This window comes from Hemiscyllium ocellatum, chromosome 6 (assembly GCF_020745735.1).
Source record: "Hemiscyllium ocellatum isolate sHemOce1 chromosome 6, sHemOce1.pat.X.cur, whole genome shotgun sequence".
In the NCBI taxonomy this organism is placed as follows: Eukaryota; Metazoa; Chordata; class Chondrichthyes; order Orectolobiformes; family Hemiscylliidae; genus Hemiscyllium; species Hemiscyllium ocellatum.
This window is the reverse complement of record NC_083406.1, coordinates 13,522,355-13,545,854: the sequence shown is the minus strand read 5'-3', so window position 1 is coordinate 13,545,854 and position 23,500 is coordinate 13,522,355. Positions and strand designations below refer to the sequence as shown.

The 23,500-nt window shown below is 40.6% G+C and overlaps 1 protein-coding gene across 2 annotated transcripts in view; it reads right to left on the bottom strand.

Annotated features, from left to right (window-relative positions):
• Window positions 1-15,886, bottom strand: part of LOC132816640 (uncharacterized) — a 62,873-nt gene extending 46,987 nt beyond the window's left edge. For both annotated transcript variants that reach the window (XM_060826466.1, XM_060826467.1), the window contains exons 1-3: window positions 15,803-15,886; window positions 7,410-7,712; window positions 4,711-4,980 (exon numbers count right to left, since the gene is read on the bottom strand). In XM_060826466.1, coding sequence (XP_060682449.1) covers window positions 4,711-4,980; window positions 7,410-7,712; window positions 15,803-15,851 — 622 coding nt within the window. In that variant the 5' untranslated portion in view covers window positions 15,852-15,886. The remainder of the gene's footprint in view (window positions 1-4,710; window positions 4,981-7,409; window positions 7,713-15,802) is intronic.
• Window positions 15,887-23,500: the final 7,614 nt, after the last annotated feature.

The window sequence follows — 23,500 nt, the reverse complement described above, 5'->3', positions numbered from 1 at the left end:
CCCTGCGGTACCCCACTGGTCACTGCCTGCCATTCCGAAATGGAGCCGTTTATCACTACCCTTTGTTTCCTATCAGCCAACCAATTTTCAATCCAATCTAGTACTTTGCCCCCAATACCATGCGCCCTAAGTTTACTCACTAACCTCCTATGTGGAACTTTATCAAAAGCTTTCTGAAAGTCCAGGTACACTACATCTACTGGATCTCCCTCGTCCATCTTCAGAGTTACATCCTCAAAAAACTCCAGAAGATTCGTCAAGCACGATTTCCCCTTCATAAATCCATGCTGACTCTGTCCTATCTTGTTACTACTATCCAGATGTGCCGTAATCTCATCCTTTATAATAGACTCCAGCATCTTTCCCACCACTGAGGTCAGACTAGATGCTAAAACTACTGAAGACAATAAATATGTAGGAGATATTGTGAAGATGACATCAAATGGAGACAAAAGCTAAAATGAGTGAACAAAAAATCTGTCAATAGAGCAGAATGTGGGAAAATGTAATATTTTCTATTTTGACAAAAAAGGAAAAATTGTAGCATATTATCTGAATAAAGAGAGCTCAGAGATATAGAGATCTAAATGTCTTCTTGCATGAATTGTAGAAGGACAATATGCAAATATAGCAAGCAATTAGGAAAGTTAGTAGAATGTTATTGTTTATTACAAGGGGAATTGAATAGAAATGTAGGGAGGTTACACTTCAGTAATTCAAGGCACTGGTGAGATTACATTTGGAGAACTGAATACTGTTCTTTTTATTTTAGGAAGATTGTAAGTGCATTGAAAGCAATTTAGAGAATGTTTAGTAGACAAACTGGAAAGGGTGTATTGTTTTATGATGAAAGATTAGACAGTTTAGATTAGATTCCCTATAGTGTGGAAACAGGCCCATTGGCCCAACCAGTCCATATCGACCCTCCAAAGAGTAACCCACCCAGATCTATTTCCCTCTGACTAATGCACCTAACACTACGCAATTTAACATGGCCAATTCACCTAACCTGCTCATCTTTGAGACTGTGGGAGGAAACCAGAGCACCCGGAGGAAACCCATGCAGACATGGGGAGAATGTGCAAACTCCACCCGAGACTGGAATCGAACCTGGGACCCTGGCGCTGTGAGGCATAGTGCTAACCATTGCGCTACAAGTTTAGAGTCATAGAGATGTACAGTATGGAAACAGAACCTTTGGTCCAACCTATCCATGCCAACCAGATATCCAACCAATCTAGTCCCACCTGCCAGCACCCGGCCCATTTCTCTCCAAACTCATCCAGATGCCTCTTAAATGTTGCAATTGTATCAGCCTCCACCACTTCCTCTGGCAGCTCATTCCATACACGTACCACCTTCTGTGTGAAAATGTTGCCCCTTAGGTCTCTTCTATATCTTTCCCCTCTCACCCTAAACCTATGCCCTCTAGTTCTGGACTCCCTGACCCCAGGGAAAAGACTTTGGCTATTTACCGTTTCCATGGTTCTCATAATTTTGTAAACCTCTATAAGATCACCCCTCAGCCTCCGAAGCTCCAGGGAAAACAATCCCAGCCTGTTCAGCCTCTCCCTATAGCTCAAATCCTCCAACCCTGGCAACATCCTTATAAATCTTTTCTGAAACCTTTCAAGTTTCATAACATCATTCCAATAGGAAGGAGACCAGAATTGCACGCAATAGTCCAACAGTGGCCTAACTAATGTTCTGTACAGCCACAACATGACCTCCCAACTCCTATACTCAATATTCTGACCAATAAAGGAAAGCATACCAAACACCTTCTTCACTATCCTATTAACCTAAGACTCCACTTTAAGGAGCTATGAACCCGCACTCCAAGTTCTCTTTGTTCAGCAACACTCCCTGGGATCTTACTATTATGTGTATAAGTCCTGCTAAGTTTTGCTTTCCAAAATTGCAGCACCTTGCATTTATCTGAATTAAACACCATCTGCCACTTCTCAGCCCATTGGCCCATCTTCTACCTTTAAGCCAGTTCTGCATCCAAATGGCTAGTTTTCCCTATAATCCATGAGATCTAACCTTGCTAATCAGTCTCTCATGGGGAACCTTATCGAACGCCTTACTGAAGTCCATATAGATCACATCTACCACTCTGCCCTCATCAATCCTCTTTCTTACTCCTTCAAAAAACTCAATTAAGTTTGTGAGACATGATTTCTCACGCACAAAGCCATGTTGACTACCCTTAATCAGTCTTTGCCTTTCCAAATACATGTATATCCTGCCCCTCAGGATTCCCTCCAAATACTTGCCCACCACCGACATCAGGCTCCCCAGCTTGACCTTACCACCCCTCTTAAACAGTGACACCACATTTGCCAACCTCCAGTCTTCTGGCACCTCACCTGTGACTATTGATGATATAAATATCTCAGTAAGAGGCCCAGCAATCACTTCTCTAGCTTCCTGCAGAGTTCTCGGGTACACCTGATCGGGTCCTGGGGATTTATCCACCTTTACCCATTTCAAGACATCCAGCACTTTCCTCCTCTGTAATCTGGACATTTTGCAAGATGTCACCATCTATTTCCCTACAGTCTATATCTTCCATATCCTTTTCCACAGTAAATACTGATGCAAAATACTCATTTAGTATCTCCCCCATTTTCTGTGGCTCCACACAGAGGCCACCTTGCTGATCTTTAAGGGGCTCTATTCTCTCCCTAGTTACCCTTTTGTCCTTAATGTATTTGTAAAATCCCTTTGGGTCCTCCTTAATTTGCCAAAGTTATCTCATGTCTCCTTTTTGCCCTCTTGATCTCCCTCTCAAGTATACTCCTCCTTCCTTTATACTCTTCTAAGAATTCGCTCGATCTCTCCTGTAAGAATTTCAAAGAGTAACTGTTAAATAGATTAAAACAAAACTGATCCTGAGGCATCTTGACAGGTGGAAATGGAAAGGACATTTCTCCTTGGGGAAGCATATAGAATTAGGTCTCACTGTTTAAAATTAAGGAGGTCATCTACATGAGATGGAGAAAAGAAGGACATATTTTCACATGTGTGTTCAGAACTTTCTTCTTCAAAAGATGTTAGAAGTGGAGCCTTTGAATATTTTAAAGTCAGAAATCAATAATTTCTTGACAAGCAAGAGGGTGAAAGGTTAAGGAGGGTGGGCTGGAAAATGAAGTCATCAGATCAGCCATTGAATGGTGGCGTTACCATGAGGAACCAAATGGCTCACTCCTGCCCTTAATTCAAATGTTTGTATGTGTATATGATGAAACAGTCACTAGCCAGTCAGCTGAATCTCAGTTATGGATGAACTGTTGGGAAAGTGGCTGATACAAATGGTCTTTTAGGCAGGCACAAAGGAATCATGGATAGTCAACACAATTTCGTTATTTGTTATGTTTACTAACTTTAACAAGTTGGGCCAATGAGGGTCACGCGCTTGATGTAAGCTGCACTGTTTCAGCAAGTTTTGTTTTACAAGACACCACAAGAAAATCTACTGAAACTGGAACAATACATGACATCCAAGGGCAGGTTCGATCCAAAACTGATTTAGTGGCAGGAGCAAAGGTCGACAAGCATTTATGTAGCTACATGGGTGTTTCTACTCATGCCCTGTCACACTTATTTTTGTGGGAAACATTGCGTTAAATTAATTTGGAGTTGATATAAAAAGTAGTCTGGTTTATGGTGAGGTTAAAAAACTGTAAAAAGCAAGAAAATGTCAATGGCCAGCATGGGGGATAGAGAAATAGGAAATGGAATTCAAATGGTGAAGTATGAGATAACCAAACTCTGAAGGGAAACAATGTAGGGAATAATTTGTTGGACATAAGAAAGTAGAGGAACAGTGGGACACTTAAAATTGCAGGCCCACAAATTCTTAAGGTTCTATGTCAAGTCAATAAAATGATTAATGAAGCAAAAGGGATTAGTTCCTTTATTAGCCTAAGTACAGAATATGCATGCAAGAATGTTATTCTAGAACTATATAAAGCATTAGTTAGGTCACATGACAACTGCACATCATTCTATTCACTTTTTTAGAGATGGTACCTGATTACATTAAAGTACATTTATGGACACGTTCAGAATGGAGAATTTCAGCTGCAATGAAAAATTAGAAAAGCTGGATCTGAACCAGATTTTGCATTCAAGTGTCTGATGTGGAATTTGAACACTCAAAGGCAGAAGCACTCACAGGAGCCACAACTGAATTCTAAGATAATGTAAAGTATTTGCTCTTACAGATGTAGGGGCATGGAATGACAATTACAGTTTATCAGGCTGTTACACAGCAATTAAACTACCATAGACCATCCGGCTCTCTAGAGAGACATGGTTGGTGGTGGCTTAACCTGAGGGTCACTATATCTAAGGCAAGGGGAAGGGTTAAGAAGGTGAATCCTTCATGATAACCTCAGCTTGTATGGGAATTGAACCCACTGTTGACATCACTGTATCACAAACCATCCATCCAGCCAAATGAGCCAGTCAACTTCCCAGGTGTGCTGCAACTAAGGCAATTGTAACAGCATTTTGCGCGCACACACACACACACACACACACACACACACACACACACACACACACACACACACACACACACACACACACACTGCACCAGGCAGGCACTCAATACACACTTCACAGCTAGAACGCTAGCTAGCTATAGTTTTCAAATCCTGCAAAACAATAGGACAAGACATTATTAATCTGCATACTCACATCCTAAAATCAGTTCTGTAGGTGCATTAGATGTTGGAAGATTTATCAGACAGGTTACTTTCTCCAAGCTCTTTGTATGTTGTATTGGCTTGTAAATGCTGGTAACGGTCCTGGTCCGATTTTGCTGTTTGGTCCCATTTCTTCCTCTCATTGAAACCATTGACTTCACCAATACAATGCCAGGTGCTAGGCTACCGTTAGCAGCTCTGCATGTTCTCACAAGTGAACCTTTAAAATCACTTTGGTGTTTTTTTCTAAAATCAGGAGGAACTATAGAGGAAACACATTAGGATATTGTTTGTTATTGAGGACAATATGAATTCTGTAAAATCATTCAGCGATTAGCCATTTTGCTACATCTATGGATTCAGTTTTCTGGCAAAAATATTTTTTTTATTTTCCCATTAGCTAGTTAAAAATCCATTTGAAAGTGTATTTTTAGTGCTCTAATTTGTGAAACATTGAAACTATGAGCCTGCTCCACCATTCAACATAATTGTGATTGACCCGATATCTCAATATCATAGCCCTGCCTTCTGTCCATACCCTCAATGCCCTTAATATCTAAAAATGTATCTATTTCATGAATATATTCAGTGACTTGGTTTCACAGCCTTCTCTGGTAAAGAATTCCACAGATTTAATACCCTTTGTGTGAAAAGTTTTTTCTACCCCAAATCCTAAGACTGTTATTCATGGATCAAGACTGCCCAACCAGGGGAAAAAAAATCTTTTCTACATCTTGTCTGTCCAGCCCTGTTAGAATTTTTTCTGTTTTTGTAGTGATTGGAACAAGGTCAGCCAGGTAGACCTCATGGAACATGAGTTTCCTGATTGGGGCTAATAAACCTGGTCCAATCAAGGAGTCTTGGCTGGCAGATATAAACAGAAGTGTTTCACACAGCATTGCCCTTTGATGTGAAGGGCACTGCTTGTCACAGGCCACTCGGGTGTTTTCCTACTTTTCCTGGTGGTGGAAATTGAATAAAGATTTGTACACCTTGTCTCTCACTGTGTCTCACAGCTGCACACACACACACACCATGGGTGCTGGGGATAAAAATAATAAGCACTACCGCAGTAAAAAAAAATAAAAAAATAAAAAAAATAAAAAAAAATAAACAGAAGTGTTAAGGATTCTGTTCACTCTAGGTGTCAGCTGTGAACTAGCTGGATCAGTGCTATGTACTGTGCATGAGTAAATGAAGGGTGACTTGGTGACGGAATACTGGCCTTCATGAAGTTATTTCAGTTTCAATCAGATCCCCTCTCCTTCTTTTCAACTGCAGTGAGTTACAGGCCCCGTTAAACAAGTCTCTCCTCATAGGAGAGTCCAGTCATTCCCAATATCAGCTTAGTGATCCTCCGTTGTGCTCCATCTTCGGCAAGTATAACTTTTCTTAGGAAGGGTGCCCAAATTTCATACAGTACTCCAGGTATAGTCTCACCATGGCCCTGTATAACTGCAGCAAGATATCCTTACTTCTGAACTCAAATTCTCTGCAATGAAAGCCAACATATGATTTGCTTTGCTCATTGCTTGCTGCACCTTCCTGTCTACTTTTATTGACTGGTGCACAAGGAATCTGAGATCTCTTTGTACATTCACGCTTCCCAATATATCACCATTTAAATAATACTATTCCTTTCTGTTCTTATATTGACTTCACATTTAGCCACATTGTACTGTGTCTGCCATATACTTGCCCACTCACTCAACTTGTCTAAATCACTTAAATCACATGCTGCCTGACCTGCTGCGCTTTTCCAGTAACACATTTTCAGCTCTGATCTCCAGCATCTGCAGACCTCACTTTCTCCGTAAATCACATTAAAGCCTTCTTGCATCCTCCTCACAGCACGTCCTAATTTTGCATCATCGGCAAACGTGAAAATGTTAAATTTGGCTCCTTTATCCAGGTCATTTAAATATGATGTGAATAGCTGGACCCATAAGCACTGATCCTGACAGTACTAGTCACTATTCACTGCCAACCATCGAGAAAAAGAACCATCTATTCCCACTCTTTGTTTCTGGTCTGTCAATGAATTCTCAATCCATGTCAATATATTACCCCTAATCCTATGTACTTTAATTTTGGCCACTAGTCTCTTGTGTAGAACTTCTCAAAAGCCTTCTGGAAATCCAAATACACCATATCCATGGTGTCTCCTTTACTTTGGCATCACCATCACAATTGGGAAATTATTTTCAGAAATATTCAGTAATCTGTTGTCTTCTTTAATCTTCAAAATGTTACATCTAGCTCTGAATTACATAGAAAAGATGATGACCAATAAATGAATTTGGGCCATATGGATTATACAGAGGATTAAACTACAGAGGCCTTACATTCTCCAATTCTTTGCTCTTTTTCACAGTTTTGCTTAATACATGCCAGGAATTTGAAAGTAGACCCAACTTTCTGAAGATATTTTGTGTTCTTCAAGTGAGTGAAAATAACTCAATACAAATCTATTACTCCAAAACTTGTTATATTTAAACAAAAAATCAGATCATGACAGCCATGACACATCAGTTACCTGTTTGGTAGACATGTAGGAATTTGGTGTTATACTCAAGAGGCTAATCCATATTCAAGAAAGTGGTCAAAATACACTTGAAAGTGTTATCTTCACACTGATTGTTTTAATACAATGACAAATGGTAATGAAATGTTTTATTACGATAAACTTACACATAATCGTCAACTTTACTTGATTTTCTGTTGCTGCACAGGAATTAACGGACACATATGAACATGGTATTTCAGCCATATGTTGGTTCCTATTAGTTCTCTTGGTTGATGAAGTTTGAAACTCAGCAAAACATCTGACATTTTCTAAAGAACTGTTCCTTAAGATTACACCAAGGGAGTATACAGTTTTGTTGTGTTCCACATGCCATCCAGGCTGTTTGATTGCTGCTTTCTTAGTTAATGCACAATTTGAATCCACGCCACTTCTGTGTCCATGTGGAGGCTTATTATTTGTGTATTTCCCTGCAGAAATAAGTTAATGTTAATACCAAATGACTTAAAATAATAGTATTGTTAATATGAATTCCTTTCATTTAAGCATTAGGTCTTCAACAATGTCAAGATTTCTTCAACAACAGGATAATTCTGTTGTACATCTTATGCTAACAATTCCATGTTGTTGACCAACTCCTACCATGTGAACTCAGTTCCATGTGCATTCCATTTTCTCCCTCTCTGTCTCTGCTCATAAGGATATTTGGCTATCTCGATTCTTTGCTTCCCAGTTTCCTATCAACATCTTGAACTTCGGTAACTCACTATACATTCTTCAAATGTTGTTGAAATCAATTCCTTCAACTAAACTTACACATCCTCTGCTCTCCTTTTGCAGATGAGTGTTTAATTTGCTTATTATAATGTGTTTTGTGATGTTTCTTTATGTTGAAGATCCTATAGAAATAGTAACACAATATTGAAAAAAAGGTTGCTTTAAACATCCCTACACTGCGATGTAAAGCATGCATATGATCCAGATAAACCAGGTGAACTCATTTCTGTGATTAGGCAAAAAAAGAAACACCATTTTATAAAGGGAGAGAAGAGAGTGCTGATTGGTTGAAGCACATTGATAAGGGGATACAGAAAGAACTGTTACCTGTCAGTCTTAATTCTCAAACCACTTAATGGATTCTGATTGATTTGTTTGCTGCTATTGGGATGTAGCAGAGATTGGCTGTCTCAATGCCACCATTTTTCATGAAAAAGGTGCAATGTATGTGAAAATTCATTTTGCGTATATAAAATAGGGTCCAGTATTATTTATACGTGTAGCTCCTAGCACATGCAAACATATCTCTCCAAGAGCCAGCTGATGATCTTTAATTGGTTTCTAGTGCAACCCTTAGATTAGATTAGATTACTTACAGTGTGGAAACAGGCCCTTCAACCCAACAAGTCCACACTGACCCTTCAAAGAGCAACCCACCAGACCCATTTACCCCTGACTAATGTACCTAACACTATGGGCAATTTAGTATGGCCAATTCCCCTAAACTGCACATTTTTGGATTGTGGGAGGAAACCGGAACATCTGGAGGAAACCCACACAGACACAGGGAGAATGTGCAAACTCCACACAGACAGTCACCCAAGGTGGGAATCGAACCCAGGTCTCTGGCACTGTGAGGCAGCAGTGCTAACCACTGAGCCACCGTGCCGCCCCACGGTGTCTGGATTGTTTTAATAAGTGATTGTTGAATTTTACTCTTAATACATGCTTTCACTTGATTCCATATCTAAAGGTAACTTTTACATGGAACTTTCTGTACATAATTATCAGTTGATTTTTCTTTCTTATTTGAAATGAAATATGACTGACATGAGGCTTATACTCACTGGAATTTAGAAGAATCAGGGGAGAACATAGAACATAGAACATAGAAGGATACAGCGCAGTACAGGCCCTTCGGCCCTCGATGTTGCGCCGACCGAATCCTACCTAACCTATACTAGCCCAATAACTTCCAAATGCCTATCCAATGCCCGCTTAAATGACCATAAAGAAGGAGAGTTCACCACTGATACGGGCAGGGCATTCCATGAACTCACAACCCGCTGTGTGAAGAATCTACCCCTAACATCTGTCCTATACCTACCACCCCTTAATTTAAAGCTATGTCCCCTAGTAACACCTGACTCCATTAGCGGTAAAAGGTTCTTAGTATCTACCCTATCTAAACCCCTAATCATCTTATACCCTTCTATCAGATCTCCCCTAAACCTTCTCTTCTCCAATGAGAACAGCCCCAAGTGCCTCAACCTTTCCTCATAAGATTTTCCTACCATTCCAGGCAACATCCTGGTAAACCTCCTCTGCACTCGTTCTAAAGCTTCCACATCCTTCCTATAGTATGGCGACCAAAACTGCACACAATACTCCAGATGAGGCCGCACCAGAGTCTTATACAACTGCAACATGACCTCAGGACTCCGGAACTCAATTCCTCTGCCAATAAAGCCCAGTACACCATATGCCTTCCTCACAGCACTATTTACCTGGGTGGCAACTTTCAGAGATCTGTGTACATGGACACCAAGATCCCTCTGCTCATCCACACTACCAAGTAGCCTACCATTAGCCCAGTAATCCATCATCTTGTTATTCCTACCAAAGTGAACGACTTCGCACTTAGCTACATTGAATTCCATTTGCCACATTTCCGCCCAGCTCTGCAACTTATCTATATCCCGCTGTAACCTACCACTTCCTTCCTCACTATCCACAACTCCACCGACTTTTGTGTCATCCGCAAACTTGCTTACCCAGCTTTCAAGTCCTTCCTCTAGATCATTTATAAAGATAACAAAAAGCAATGGTCCCAAAACAGATCCTTGTGGTACACCGCTAGTAACTGCGCTCCAAGATGAACATAATCCATCAACTACTACCCTCTGTCTCCTTCCAGCCAGCCAATTCCTAATCCAAACCTCTAATGTATCCTCAATGCCATACCTCCGAAGTTTTAGCATTAGCCTACCATGGGGAACCTTATCGAACGCCTTACTAAAATCCATATACACAACATCTACTGCTTTACCCTCATCCACTTCCTTGGTCACCTTCTCAAAGAACTCAATAAGGTTTGTGAGGCACGACCTGCCCTTCACAAAACCATGCTGGCTATCCCTGATCACGTTATTCCTACCCAGATGTTCATAAATCTTATCCCTTACCATTCTCTCTAAGACTTTGCCCACCACTGAAGTCAGACTCACTGGCCTATAGTTGCTAGGGCTATCCCTACTCCCTTTCTTGAACAATGGGACCACATTCGCTATCCTCCAGTCCTCTGGTACTATTCCTGTTGACAACGACGACATAAAAATCCAGGCCAATGGCTCTGCTATCTCCTCCCTAGCTTCCCATAGGATCCTGGGGTAAATGCCATCAGGCCCAGGAGACTTATCTATATTCATCCTTTCCAATATTCCCAAAACCTCTTCCCTGCATATTTCCAGGGCATCCATTCTAATTATTTGTGATTCCATATTCACATCAGCAACAGTGTCCTGTTCCTGAGTGAATACTGATGAAAAGTACTGATCATAGAAACATATAAAATCCTGATAAGACTGGACAGGCTAGATGGAGGAAGAATGTTCCTGATGTTGGGGAAATCCAGAATTAGGATCGCTGTCTAAGAATAAGGACAAAGTTAAAAATCACACAACACCAAGTTATAGTCCAACATGTTTATGTGGAAGTATAAGCTTTCGGAGGACTAGCTACCTGATGAAGTGCTTCCAAATAAACCTGTTGGACTATAACCTGGTGTTGTGAGATTTTTGACTTTGCCCACCCCCAATCCAACACCAGTACCTTCACATTATGAATAAGAGGTAAGCCATTCAGAGCTGAGATGAGGAAGAATTTCTTCACTCAGGGTGTTGTGAACCTGTGGGATTCTCTCCCACAGGAAACTGTTGGGGCCAGTTGGTTAGATAGATTCAAGAGGGAAATGGATGTGGTCCTTGTGGCTAAAGGGATCAATGGGTATGGAGAGAAAGCGGGAGTGGCATAAAGAAATTGCATGATCCGCATAGTGGGACAGGCTTGAAGGGCCGAATGGCCTACTCCTCACCTATTTTCTATGTTTCTATCAAGATATAAACAGAAATAGGATCGGTCATTGCTGTTAAGTATATCCCTTTCCACTTTTATAATCGGGGTATAATATTTACAATCTTCCAGACCTCAGCCACAATTCCAAGACCCAGGAAGGATTGGTTTCTGCTTTAGTTGTGTCAGTATCACAGAGTTGTATCTGTATTCCACCAATATTTATATGGTTAATGCTCACAGTAAAAAAACATGATCTGCTGAAATGATAATGCCTTTGGAAACATGGTAATCTGAAGATGGTCTCTGAAAATTGCAAGCGATGGGACTGCAATCATTTCCTTTGGAAACTTGTTCCATTGTGGGATTACCCATAGGAAAAATGATAGTTGATACACTGTCTTGGAAGCAAATTACTTTACCAATCTGTGAATGGCAACTCATATTTTGGCATTGCCCTGGAGGCACCATTACTTGTTTCTGTTAGTTTCCACCAGTCCGTTCCATAATTTGTTGGACATGTTCAATCGAGCTTTTCCCCCTCTTTTGCTGTAGTGATTCTCATTTCAAATCTTTGATCAAGGTGTGACACTGATGTATTGCCAGATTGATTAATGCGATATCATGCAGTCTTACTTTGGATGGTACCAATCTTAATTCTCTCTCTCGCCACATTTGGAACACATGCAGAACCTGTATACTTCAACATTGGATGAAAAAATATTCAATAATGTATATTTTGACACTGTGATTTTTTTATTGCAATATCAAAACTTCTTCCTCAGAAATTCAAGACTCCTGTTGGCTATCTACTCAATGCAGTGGTGTGTGTGTTTAGAATGAGCTGCCAGAGGAAGTGGTGGAGGTTGGTACAATTACAATGTTTAAAATGTACCTGGATGGATATATGAATAGAAAGGGTTCAGAGGAATATGGGCCAAGTACTGGCAAATGGAATTAGATTAGGTTAGGATATTTGGTCATCATGGACGAGTTGGACTGAAGGTTCTGTTTCCATGCGTACATCTCTATGACTCTATGGCGCTATAACACACTAAAGATTATTTCAAAGATGAGACCCAGCTATGGGTTCTGTTTTTACCTCTTGGAGAATTTAGTTAGAGAAATTAAAGCTATTTGAATGAAAAACTGCGACCAAAGCCTCAACAATTTCAAATGTTATTTCCTTCCACAAAATAGGGTGCTTCCTATCTAGAACAAGTGACATTCCTACTTTGAAGACTCACAACTATTTTAAATCCCTCCTTTATTTTGATATCTCCAACATTTCCACTGTCTAATGTTTTACTATTAAAATTGCAGCATTCCCTTTGCAGAAGTAACTCATTTTGTATATCTGCCATGCACTTCGCTGTCATAAGAGGATTTCATTTTTGATTCCAAAACAGCTTCAATTTTCTGTTGATTACCTGTTTACTAAATCAAAGACATTGCTAACAAAACTGCAAACACATTAATCAGGTCTGAATTATTTCACTTAACAGAGTCTTTGCAGCTCTATTTATTCTATGACTCTTGTCAATTCAGTGTGCACCCCTTGAAGTTTTCACAAATAGACAAACATTACATAACTGCAGCACAAATAAATAACTGAAGTAGGATCTGATTCACATTTCTCATTTATTCCATGACATGTAAAGATGTTTGCAAATACATGATCAAGAAATCAAGCTTAAAACCTAATCAAGTCGGCAGTTGCCTCATGACTGTCTGTTGAGCATCCCTTAGCAATATTTATACAAATGCATTGCTCCTTGACAAAGAAGCAAACATTTTCAAGTAGATGCAATTTATTTGATGGATCAGAAACTTGGCTGACATTAAATGTCACACCATGTCATGTAGCACCCTTGTTCCCCACTCCCCCTCTCTCCCTCCACCTCCCTGCGCGCATCCTCCCCCCCCCCCCCCCCACCCTCCCCCCCCTCCATAGCACCTTGTTACACTAGATGGGCATGATTGATAAAATCCGAATGCACCTTAGAGTTGGGGGTTAGTTGACCTGTCTTAACAAAGGAAAATTGATACTGGGGTCGAGTCCACTGTTCTCAGCATTAATCTCAGGAGACATTGAGTAGGGGTGAGATAATCACCCACACTGTCCACCCTTACTTTGAAGGTAAAAAGGATAATTGGAAGTACAATGACCTTATTTAACTTCCACATGATGAGCAACTGTAAATTTTGGTATTAACATAAAACATGGAAATAAACTTTGAATGTGATATGGTATACTAGGCCATCACAAGGACAACAAATTCATCTTTCATTTCTATAGTGCATTTTGTAGAGTGAAAGCATGAGACAACTTCAGAGGAGTTGAACAAACATTGAATAATTGTAGAATAAGAGTCAAGGTGTTGAAGACATGTTTGAATGCCTCAGAACTGCAGCTACCTTTGAAAACAAGGAAAAAGGTAGCAAGGCAGATATAGAGATTTACAGGATGCAGACAGTGGAGGCAGCTTTTTTTTTAATTCATTTACGGTGGGCGGGCATCACTGGCTAGGCCAGCAATTATTGCCCAGAATGAACACATTGCTGTGGGTCTGGAGTCACATGTAGACCAGACCAGATAAGGATGGCAGATTCTGTCACTCAAGGACATTAATGAATTAGATGTGTTTTTCCAAAATTCAACAATGGATTTACAATTGTCATTACAATCTTAATCCCAGATGTTTATTGAATAACAATTCCACCCTTTGAACCCAGAAAGAGGGCCTGCATTTGGGCACATGAGAGAAGAGAAGAGAGGGGCATGCCAGCTGTTCATCTCCAGAGCAGAATGTAACATCTGAGGCAGAGATTTCTCTAAGTCAGCATATGGTAGTTTCAGCAAACAATACATCACTCCATGAAACAATGTATCTCTCCATCAGACAGCATGTCTCTCCACCAAACAGTGTGTCTCCATCAAACAGTATGTCTCCCCATCAAACAGTGTGTCTCACTATCAAACAGTGCGTCTCCCCCTCAGACAGCGTGTCTCCCCCTCAGACAGTGTGTCTCCCCCTCAGGCAGCATGTCTCTCCACCAAACAGTGTGTCTCCATCAAACAGTATGTCTCCCCATCAAACAGTGTGTCTCACTATCAAACAGTGCGTCTCCCCCTCAGACAGTGCGTCTCCCCCTCAGACAGCGTGTCTCCCCCTCAGACAGCGTGTCTCCCCCTCAGACAGTGTGTCTCCCCCTCAGGCAGCATGTCTCTCCATCAAACAGTGTGTCTCCCCATGAAACAGTGTGAATCTTCATTAAACAGTGTGTTTCTCTATCAAAGCCATGTTGCAAGACGAGTTGAGGCTCACGGGGTTAGTGGGTGGCCAAAGAAAATACTCCCAGCCCTCAGTTTCAATATTGTGAGCTCTATCTAGGGATCCATTGGATATTTGTGTAGAATAATCCAGTCAGTGACCCACTGGGTGATCAAAGAGGTCAAGACTCCTATTGCAGAGAAATATATGCATGACAGCATGTGTCTGAAAGGTCAGGTGGAGTACACCAGCAGCAGGATTTTGCTCGCAGCAGCATCCAGAAGAAATAAAAACAGAAAGCGCTGGAGAAACTCATCAGATCTGCATTATTTGTGGTGAAATAGAGAAAAACTTAATGCCTGGAGTCCAATGACTCTTCAGTTCTGGAGAAGTGTCGTGATTTGAACCATTAACTTAACTTCTCTCTCCAGATGTTGCTAGACCTGATGAATTTCTGCAATACTTCCTGGTTTTTTTTAATTTCAAAACTCCATTATTGCAGTATTCAGTTTTTATTGCAGCCAGAACCAGTTTTCTTGGACAGTTAGCAATGAACACATGGCCATCAGCCCTTTAATGAGTATGGCCACTTAACAGCAAAACAAATCAATCAGTTACACCATAATCCTTGCAAATCACATTGTGACCACTTGTTCAGAAGTAAAAGTTTAAAAATTGAACTTTGCACCCAATGCTAACACTTCTTGTGTGAAATTGTCTTCCCAAGTTAGGAAGATGCTGTTGGAATATTATCTAATCTGTTTGCTACAAACAGAGTCTCAATACAACACCAACAGAAAATGTTGGAAATAGCCAGCAGGCTGGCAGTCTCTTTGGAGACAGAATCAGAGGCAAAGCTCTCTCCTCAAACACTACCAGACCTGTTGAGCATTTCCAACATTTTCTCTTATTTTATTCCTAAGTCCATCATCTTCAATATTTCATCTGAAACCCAGTAAAATGCTGAGAAAAAGATTAGAATGACGTATCTTAATTATGTTGTCGAGTCAGTCAGTTGCAAAATGCATTTTAGTTCACATTATTAATGGAGGTTATTGGTGCAACTGAAATCTACAGTTTAGCAGAGTTTGCTCAGACTTGAATGCAGGTTTGATTCAATCAGAGTTAAACCGATCATCAACACAGCTAAGCAATGTCTCTTTCTTTACCTTCAGAATATCTTAAGTTTTTGAAGCAAAATAAAATTGGAAACTTACCAGTTGCGCTGAGGAACAGACATATAATAAGACAGAATAAATTCTCCATTTTCAGAAAATGTCAAATGCACGCCTGATAACAATCTCTGCTCTGATCGGAAAGGAAGTGTGTCATGTGATTGAAGACTGAATAATTAACCAAACTTACATTATTTCTTCAGAGTCAGCACCTACTTTAGAAACTACAGAAAAAGTCACTTTGTTTTCACAAATAATTAATTGTCAGGCAGGGACAGGAGAGATGATGAAGTGTTAGGCTTGAAACAGCCATCTCTTTTTTTCAAATGTTGCCAAAGTTTCTGAGCATCTCCAGCATTTACTTTTGTTATTTTTAATTCTTAATCACAGTGGTAATGTGTAGCATGGATAGTGAAGAAACTATTATGAGAAATTGGATTGATGCCTGAAAAATCATAAAATCATAAAACAAGAAGAATCTTTTAGCTCATTGTGATTGAGTCAATATTTTAAAATAACTTTCTGATGAGTCATATTTATTTGTTTTTTCCCCATAGCCCTGCAAGTGATTCTGTTCAAGTATTGACCCAATTCTCCTTTAAACGTCTTTTTTCATTCATTCACAGGATGTGGGTATCACTTGCTTGATCATGTTGTAATGTAGGTTCTTTGTGTGCGCACACAAACTCCAGCTGGAGTGGACTGTTACTGTTAAACAGCCTGTACATGATGGTCCGTGCTGTTCAGGTTTCAATCTCCCAGGAGAATAATGTCGCATTACTACTGAGGTTATAGCTTACCCCAGAGGTTCAAGTACATATTCAGTAAATCCTATTGCTACCTTACTGACAAAGCCACTATCCTATTGTTCATGCTGAATAGCCCCTGACACGATAGTGGTGAAGAGCCTTCTTAAATTGCTGCAGTTTTGTTTGGTGAAGGTATTCTGACAACATTGCTAGACAAGGTATTTGAGAATTTTGACTCGAGCACAATGAAGGAAGCAACAATCTATTTCCAAGTTAGGACATGAACAGGAAGTTGAAGGTGATAAAGGTTCCCATGCTCCTCTTCCCCCTGTCCTTCTGGGTGGTAGATATTGTAGTTTACAAGATGCTGTTGAAGACGCCTTGACAAATTGCTGCAGTGCACCTTCGACAGGAAACACACTGCATACACCTTGCATAGTGTTGGTGTGTATGAACATGCCAGTAATTTTCAGATGTACAATGCAAACTTGCAATTGTAAAAATTAGCCCTAGAGTTGCCATATACTGGGGAAAAGAGGAACACTTTTATTTATTTGATGCCTGAACAAAGTGTTAGACTGTGAGGAAGACTCAGACTGTCAGTCTTGCTCCTGTGGGATCCTAGACCAAACCCCTATGACATCAGCTTTCAGCTCTTCACAGGATTAACATTTTCAGGCTGTAATAACTCAGGATACCCCTGACTGCTGAGCAACATCAATTGAGTTGAACACCAAAATAGAGCCACTAGTCAGGTCATACACAGGCTAGTCCAGCCAGGGACAAATAGCTCTGCAGACCCATCCCTGGATCTGCTTTGTTTTTCTGCTTTGTAATGATGAGTTCCGGCTGGGCCATTGTCTTTTACCAAGGAAGCTCATACTCAATGAGCTCCACAGGGAGATTAATTAGTGATTCCCCATGGGTCTTGAAGGGGTTATTACACAGACCCTTATCTAATAATTGCAAGGAGATTTCCTTGAAGTTTGAGATGGTAGATTGTGGAAAGATGCCATGAATAAATTGAAATAGTCAAACCTGGAGGTAATGAAGGAGGAAAATTCTGCTTATTCAGTATTGGAAGAAGATGACATTTATGAATCAGAGAGACTGGATGGTGCATCGAGGTAGCAATCAGATCAAGCAGCACTGCCAACTGAATAGCAGAACTTCAAGGGGCAAATGGTTTACCACTTCTCCCATGTATTTTCTTGAGATCTCATGTGGAATGATACATTTCAGGTAGAAGAACATAGAAAGGCAAAACAAAGGAACAGTTCTAATGGAGCGAGTTATGACAATGGTGTTGTGGATAAAATTCTCAAGAGAGATAACTCAATGAATCCAAAAGCAAATTGCAAACCATTTGAAATTATAGGGCTAGGCTGGTAGGTGTATTGCCATTACACTACTGCCACACATGCACATGTTGAAATTGAGCAAAATCATAGGAAATTCATTGAGATGATGTTTCAATATTTTGTCGTCTTTTTCTCAAGAAAGGGCAAAATAAATCTGTTGGCGTCTCCAAGGAAAAGAACAGCCTGAAACCCAAACCTGTTTTTGCCACAGGAAGAGGCATGTACACAAACATATGAATTAGGAGAAGGATTTGGCCCTTCAAGCTCTCTCTATCATTTAAGTAGAACCATGGCTGATCTATTTGAATTCCATATTACCATCAGCCCCTGATTGCCCTCAGATTCTTGTGCTTAACAAGAATCTATCCAGCTCCAAATTAAAAATAGTGATCCAATAACCATGATGGAGACATCTCCATGGCAACAAAATTTCCAGAAGAATTTGGGACTTGTAAGTGCTAACCAGCACCTGGCATTTCCCATTTACATAAGCGCAAGATTGAGGAATGACCCATAGTTGACACATGCACAATTCCTGGAGGTGGCTGACAGGTTGAATGACTATCTGCCTCAACGTGAATCAGGTTTTAGAGTCCCTGATCTCTGGAACCAAGACTGTAGAGATTACATCATGTAAGAATAGATCTGTTCTCAATGTAATTCTTTTGGAAAGCAAGTGTATTTCTTTGGAGAGATAACCTACTCCTTCCTGGTGGAGGTCAGGAGTCCTTTGGCTTGGGAATTGGGTGTTCTATGGGACTGTTAACCAAGGCAAGATCATGAGTAAAACGCAGCAGAACTCTCCGATTTGTCAAAAAGCCTGTCAAGAACTCTTCCAAAGTATCAACAAGTGTGATTTGTAAACAAGTTTTTTTTAATGAATGACCATACATTTTTCAGTAGTGTGTACATTACAATAAATTTAAATAATAAAAGTATGCTTTTCCTCCTATACACATAGGTATAGTGGATAGTTAATGAGTTGAGAAAAATAAAGTTTTCGATGGAAGTAGGCAACATGTTGGTATAGGGCTATGAGGAGCTATGGAACTTGGGTAGAGGACAGTATGAGTTGGAATAGGTGAGATGTGGGAAGTGTGAGGGTTGGGCATATAATTGGAGGAAAGTTTTCTATTGCCCCCCCCTTTTGAAGATGTAAAGTACGATTTTGGATCTGGTTGTGGGACACATTTGGTAGCAAGAAGGCATCCTTTGGAATTGTAAAACTGTTTGGCCATAAAAAAAACACATCAAATTTTTGGGACTACCGATATTTATAAGAAACTGACCAAAACCCATGTGTGGAGTGAGAAAGTAACACTGGGATTATTCCCAACTTTTTGCGGTTGACACAGAGACACAAATTAGGGCCTTAGCCTGGTGAGCAGCAGTGATGCCTATACCCCAATCAAAACACAACATGAGTCAGAGCAGATGAGTGAGAAATTTCAGTTACATAATTCAAAATAACAGAGCTCAGAGATTACCAGTAACTACATTTCAGGGCTGTGCTCCAGACGTTGTAACACAATTAACCTTTTTAAATGAGCTAAATCTATCTCTCAGATCAGTGTAAACCCATTATTGCAATCTAATTTTCCCACAGAAAGCCTTAAAGAACTCATAGTTTCTGCTTACAAGTGAAGATTGCTGTCTGGGCCTCATGACCATGCACAGCAATGTGAGATGTAGCAGCTATGACACCGACACAGCTGCAATCTGCCATCTGTCACAAAGTAAATGGCAATTCCTGTGGTGTACAGCACACTACACAGTCACACTTTTCAAAAGCACAAGGGAAGCAGCTTTCATGGAGCTCATGCTGCTGCTAAGAAGCCCCAGGTTTATTGATGCACATTAGTTTCCCCAGACTCAATGGACGCCTTTTTGGACCCACTATCCAAAGGACTGCACCCACGCTCTTGAGACCCAACCTCAAATCCCACTGTGAAAGCTGAAAAATTAAAATGCAAAGGTTTCTCTTTTTAAAATCTGCATTTTAAAAGCTCAACTCACTTGAAAGAAACTGAGGGTTGCAAGGGCAGAGAATGTACTCTGGGTGGGAGATTTCAATACCCAAATTTGTCACAGTGTCACTCGTGACAATGCTGTCTAACTCTGGAAGGATGCATCTATCAGACTGGGCCTATGAAACAACCTACAAAGCCTTACCTAAACTCAACACTATAAATCCACCTATTGTAGTTTCACTAGTTCATGACAATCACAGGCAGTGTGGTGGCACAGTGGTTAGTACTGCTGCCTCACAGTGCCAGGGACCCGGGTTCAATTCCCGCGTCAGGCAACTGTCTGTGTGGAGTTTGCACGTTCTCCCTGTGTCTGCATGGGTTTCCTCCGGGTGCTCTGGTTTCCTCCCACAGTCCAAAAAAAGTGCGCAGGTTAGGTGAGTTGGCCATGCTAAATTGCCCGTAGTGTTAGGTGATGGGGTAAATGTAGGGGAATGGGTCTGGGTGGGTTACTCTTTGAAGGGTCGGTGTGGACTTGTTGGGCTGAAGGGCCTGTTTCCACACTGTAAGTAATCTAATTCAGCTCACTTGACATGATCAGAAGGAAAGGCTGAAGGATAGAGCAAAGGGTCCTGACAATTTCACAGCTGTAGACTGAAGAATTGTGCTTCAGAACTGAGGAAGAATCACCAGACCTGAACCGTTAACTCTGATTTCTCTGCACAGATGCTGCCAGACTTGCTGACCTTTTCCAGCAACTTCTGTTTTTGTTCATGATTTACAGCATCTGCAGTTCCTTTTTTATATACTTCAGAACTAGTTATGCTTGGAGCTGAGCTGTTTCAGTGCAGTCACGATAAGGATATTTACCACACAATGGGGAAAGCGGTTCTGTATATATGCCCCTTGTGTCTAATCCAATGATCCATCAGTTAGCCTATTCTTGATTAACAGTAAAGTGATGGGAGGGGTTGTCAGCTGTTCTTTCAAGCAACAGTCACACAGCAATAACTTGTTCACTGATGCTGAGTTTGCATTAAGTTTCAAAGTCAGAAAAATAAGTTGGGCCTGTGATTAGGGATTGGTAAAACTGAGTTGGGAGACCATCAATTTGAAACTCTGCAGGCCTTCACAAACATTGCAAAGGTTAGAAAAGGTTCAGGCTCGGTTGCTGTTTTGACCTCACACACATGTCCAGTGATGAACTCACCATTGACAAAGCAAGGGCAATGGTATATTTAATGCCCCACAGTATTTTCTTCAGGTTGTGTGGGCTTTGGCTGCCTTTTCCACCAGGTAAAAGAATTCAAGGACCTTGGAAAGAGACTGCTAAGCAATGCGGAGCCTCCTGACGGTTAAGCGTTAAAATGTTTTGATAAATGTCATTATCAGATACTTTCAGACAACTTTAATATATTAGTTCAAAATAAGATTGCCATTGTATTCATCATCATTGTGCAAGTGTTGAGAAACATTAGAGTTTTCCACACTGGAAAACATAGGAACAGGGGGATATAGGACTTTGGAGCAAGGGAAGGCTATTCAACCCTTCAAGCCTGTTTATCTTGCAATACATTTGTGACTGAAACTGAAACAACTAATCCCCTTCTGGAAATCAGAAATAAAAACTGAAAGTGCTGGAGAAACTCAACAGGTCTGGTAGCATCTGTGGAGAGAGAAACTGAGTTAATGTTTCAAGCCCAACATGAGACTTCTTCAGAAATTAATTCCCTTGTCTATCAGAAACCTATCTGACTTTACATGAATAAATTCAATAACTCAACATTCGCTGTTTTCTGGTGAAAGAGCTCTACTGAATGATAACCTTCTTAGGGAAAACATTTCTCTTCACGTCCATCTTGAAGACAAGAACTTTTATTTTTAAACTCTGTCCTCTCATTCTATTTTCTCCTCACAAGGAGTAAAATCATCTGAGAATCCACCTTGCCAAGTCCCTCACAGCTTTTATAATATTTCAAGAAGATCAGTTCTCACTCTTTTGAACGCCAATTTATATTAGCCCAATGCCTCTTCATAATTGTTCAATATCTCTGCATAAATTAAGTCCTTAATTTCAGAAATTGTTGAGTGGACTTTCTCTGAACTGCTTCTAATATCCTTTTTTAAAATATACCAGCCACATTCATAAACTGTACTCCAGATATTGTCTATTTCTAGCATTTTCTCTTTTATGTCGGGAAAAATAGCATTGGGAACATTAGTGTCTGGATCTAAAGTGATTTAAATGTCCACATTGATTCAACGTAGAACAAAATGGCCTGTAGCTTCAACATAGAAGAAAATAGCCATCCATTCCAGGAATTATTTAAGGAACAGACCATCTGGTGTGAGTTGGAAAAAAAATCCAAATTATCTCTTCTTTGAATTTCAATAAGTTCCATTGTCTGGAGGTGTAATCGTAACATTTGATGGCTGGACCCAATATGAATCCTTAGCTGAGTTTCAGAAGCAATAATGACATGATTAGAGGCTTTCATGCATATATGATTTGGAGATGCCGGTGTTGGACTGGGATGTACAAAGTTAAAAATCACACAACACCAGGTTATAGTCCAACAGGTTTAATTGGAAGCACTAGCTTTCGGAGCGCCACTCCTTCATCAGGTGATAGTGGAGGACACAATTGTTAAGGCACAGAATGTATAGCAAAAGTTTACAGTGTGTTGTAAGTGAAATTATACATTGAAAAATACCTTGAATTCCAGTTGAGTCTTTCAGCTGTTTGAATACCATGATAGTTTCACAGCTTTCATGTGTAAATCACAAAACTTTTTTTTAAAAGTTGCATTCTCAGGTTAACTGTAACAACAGGGGGACAATATGCCAAAGGTGTTAGCCCCCTGTGTTCTCTGTCTGTGCCGTGATATTTAGATTGATTCCAACCTACAAAGTGAGATAACAGAGTTTTACAAGAATTCATGCAGTTTTTGAGCAAAGTACAATGTAACTCTGTCAGTACAAATTCACCCCACAAACATATATGTTTTTGTGCACGTGTGTGTGTGTGTGTGTGTGTGTGTGTGTGTGTGTCTGTGTCTGTGTGTGTGTCTGTGTCTGTGTCTGTCTGGGTTCGGGGGTTGAGAGTGTGAGAGAGAGTGTATGTGTGTGTGTAAGTGAGTGTAGAGTGTCTTAAGTCTGTGAGGGGGTGCATGTGTGAGTGTGTGTGTGTCTGGGGTGGTGGGTTGTGAGTGTCTGTGAGAGAGAGTGTATATGTGTGTGTAAGTGAGTGCAGAGTTGTCTAAGTCTCTGAGAGGATGCATGTGGGAGTGTGGGAGTGTGTGTGTCCGTAAGAGTGTGTGTGTGTCTGTGTGCGTGTCTGTGTATACGTGTGGCTGTGTGCGTGTCTGTGTATGTGTGTGTCAGTGTGTGTGTATAGGAGTGCCTGTGTATGTATGTAGGAATGTCTGTGTGTGCGTATAGTGCAATGGTGGTCACCTGTAGTGTGACATGAACCCAAGGTCCCAGTTGAGGCCCTCCCTATGGGTACCGAACTTAGCTATCAGCCTCTGCTGCCTTTCCCGAAGTCCACCTTGGAGGATGGTCATTTGAAGGTCTGAGGTCGAATGTCCTGGACCACTGAAGTGTTCCCCAACTGGAAGGGAACACTCCTGTCTGTTCATTGTTGTGCAGTGCCCATTCATC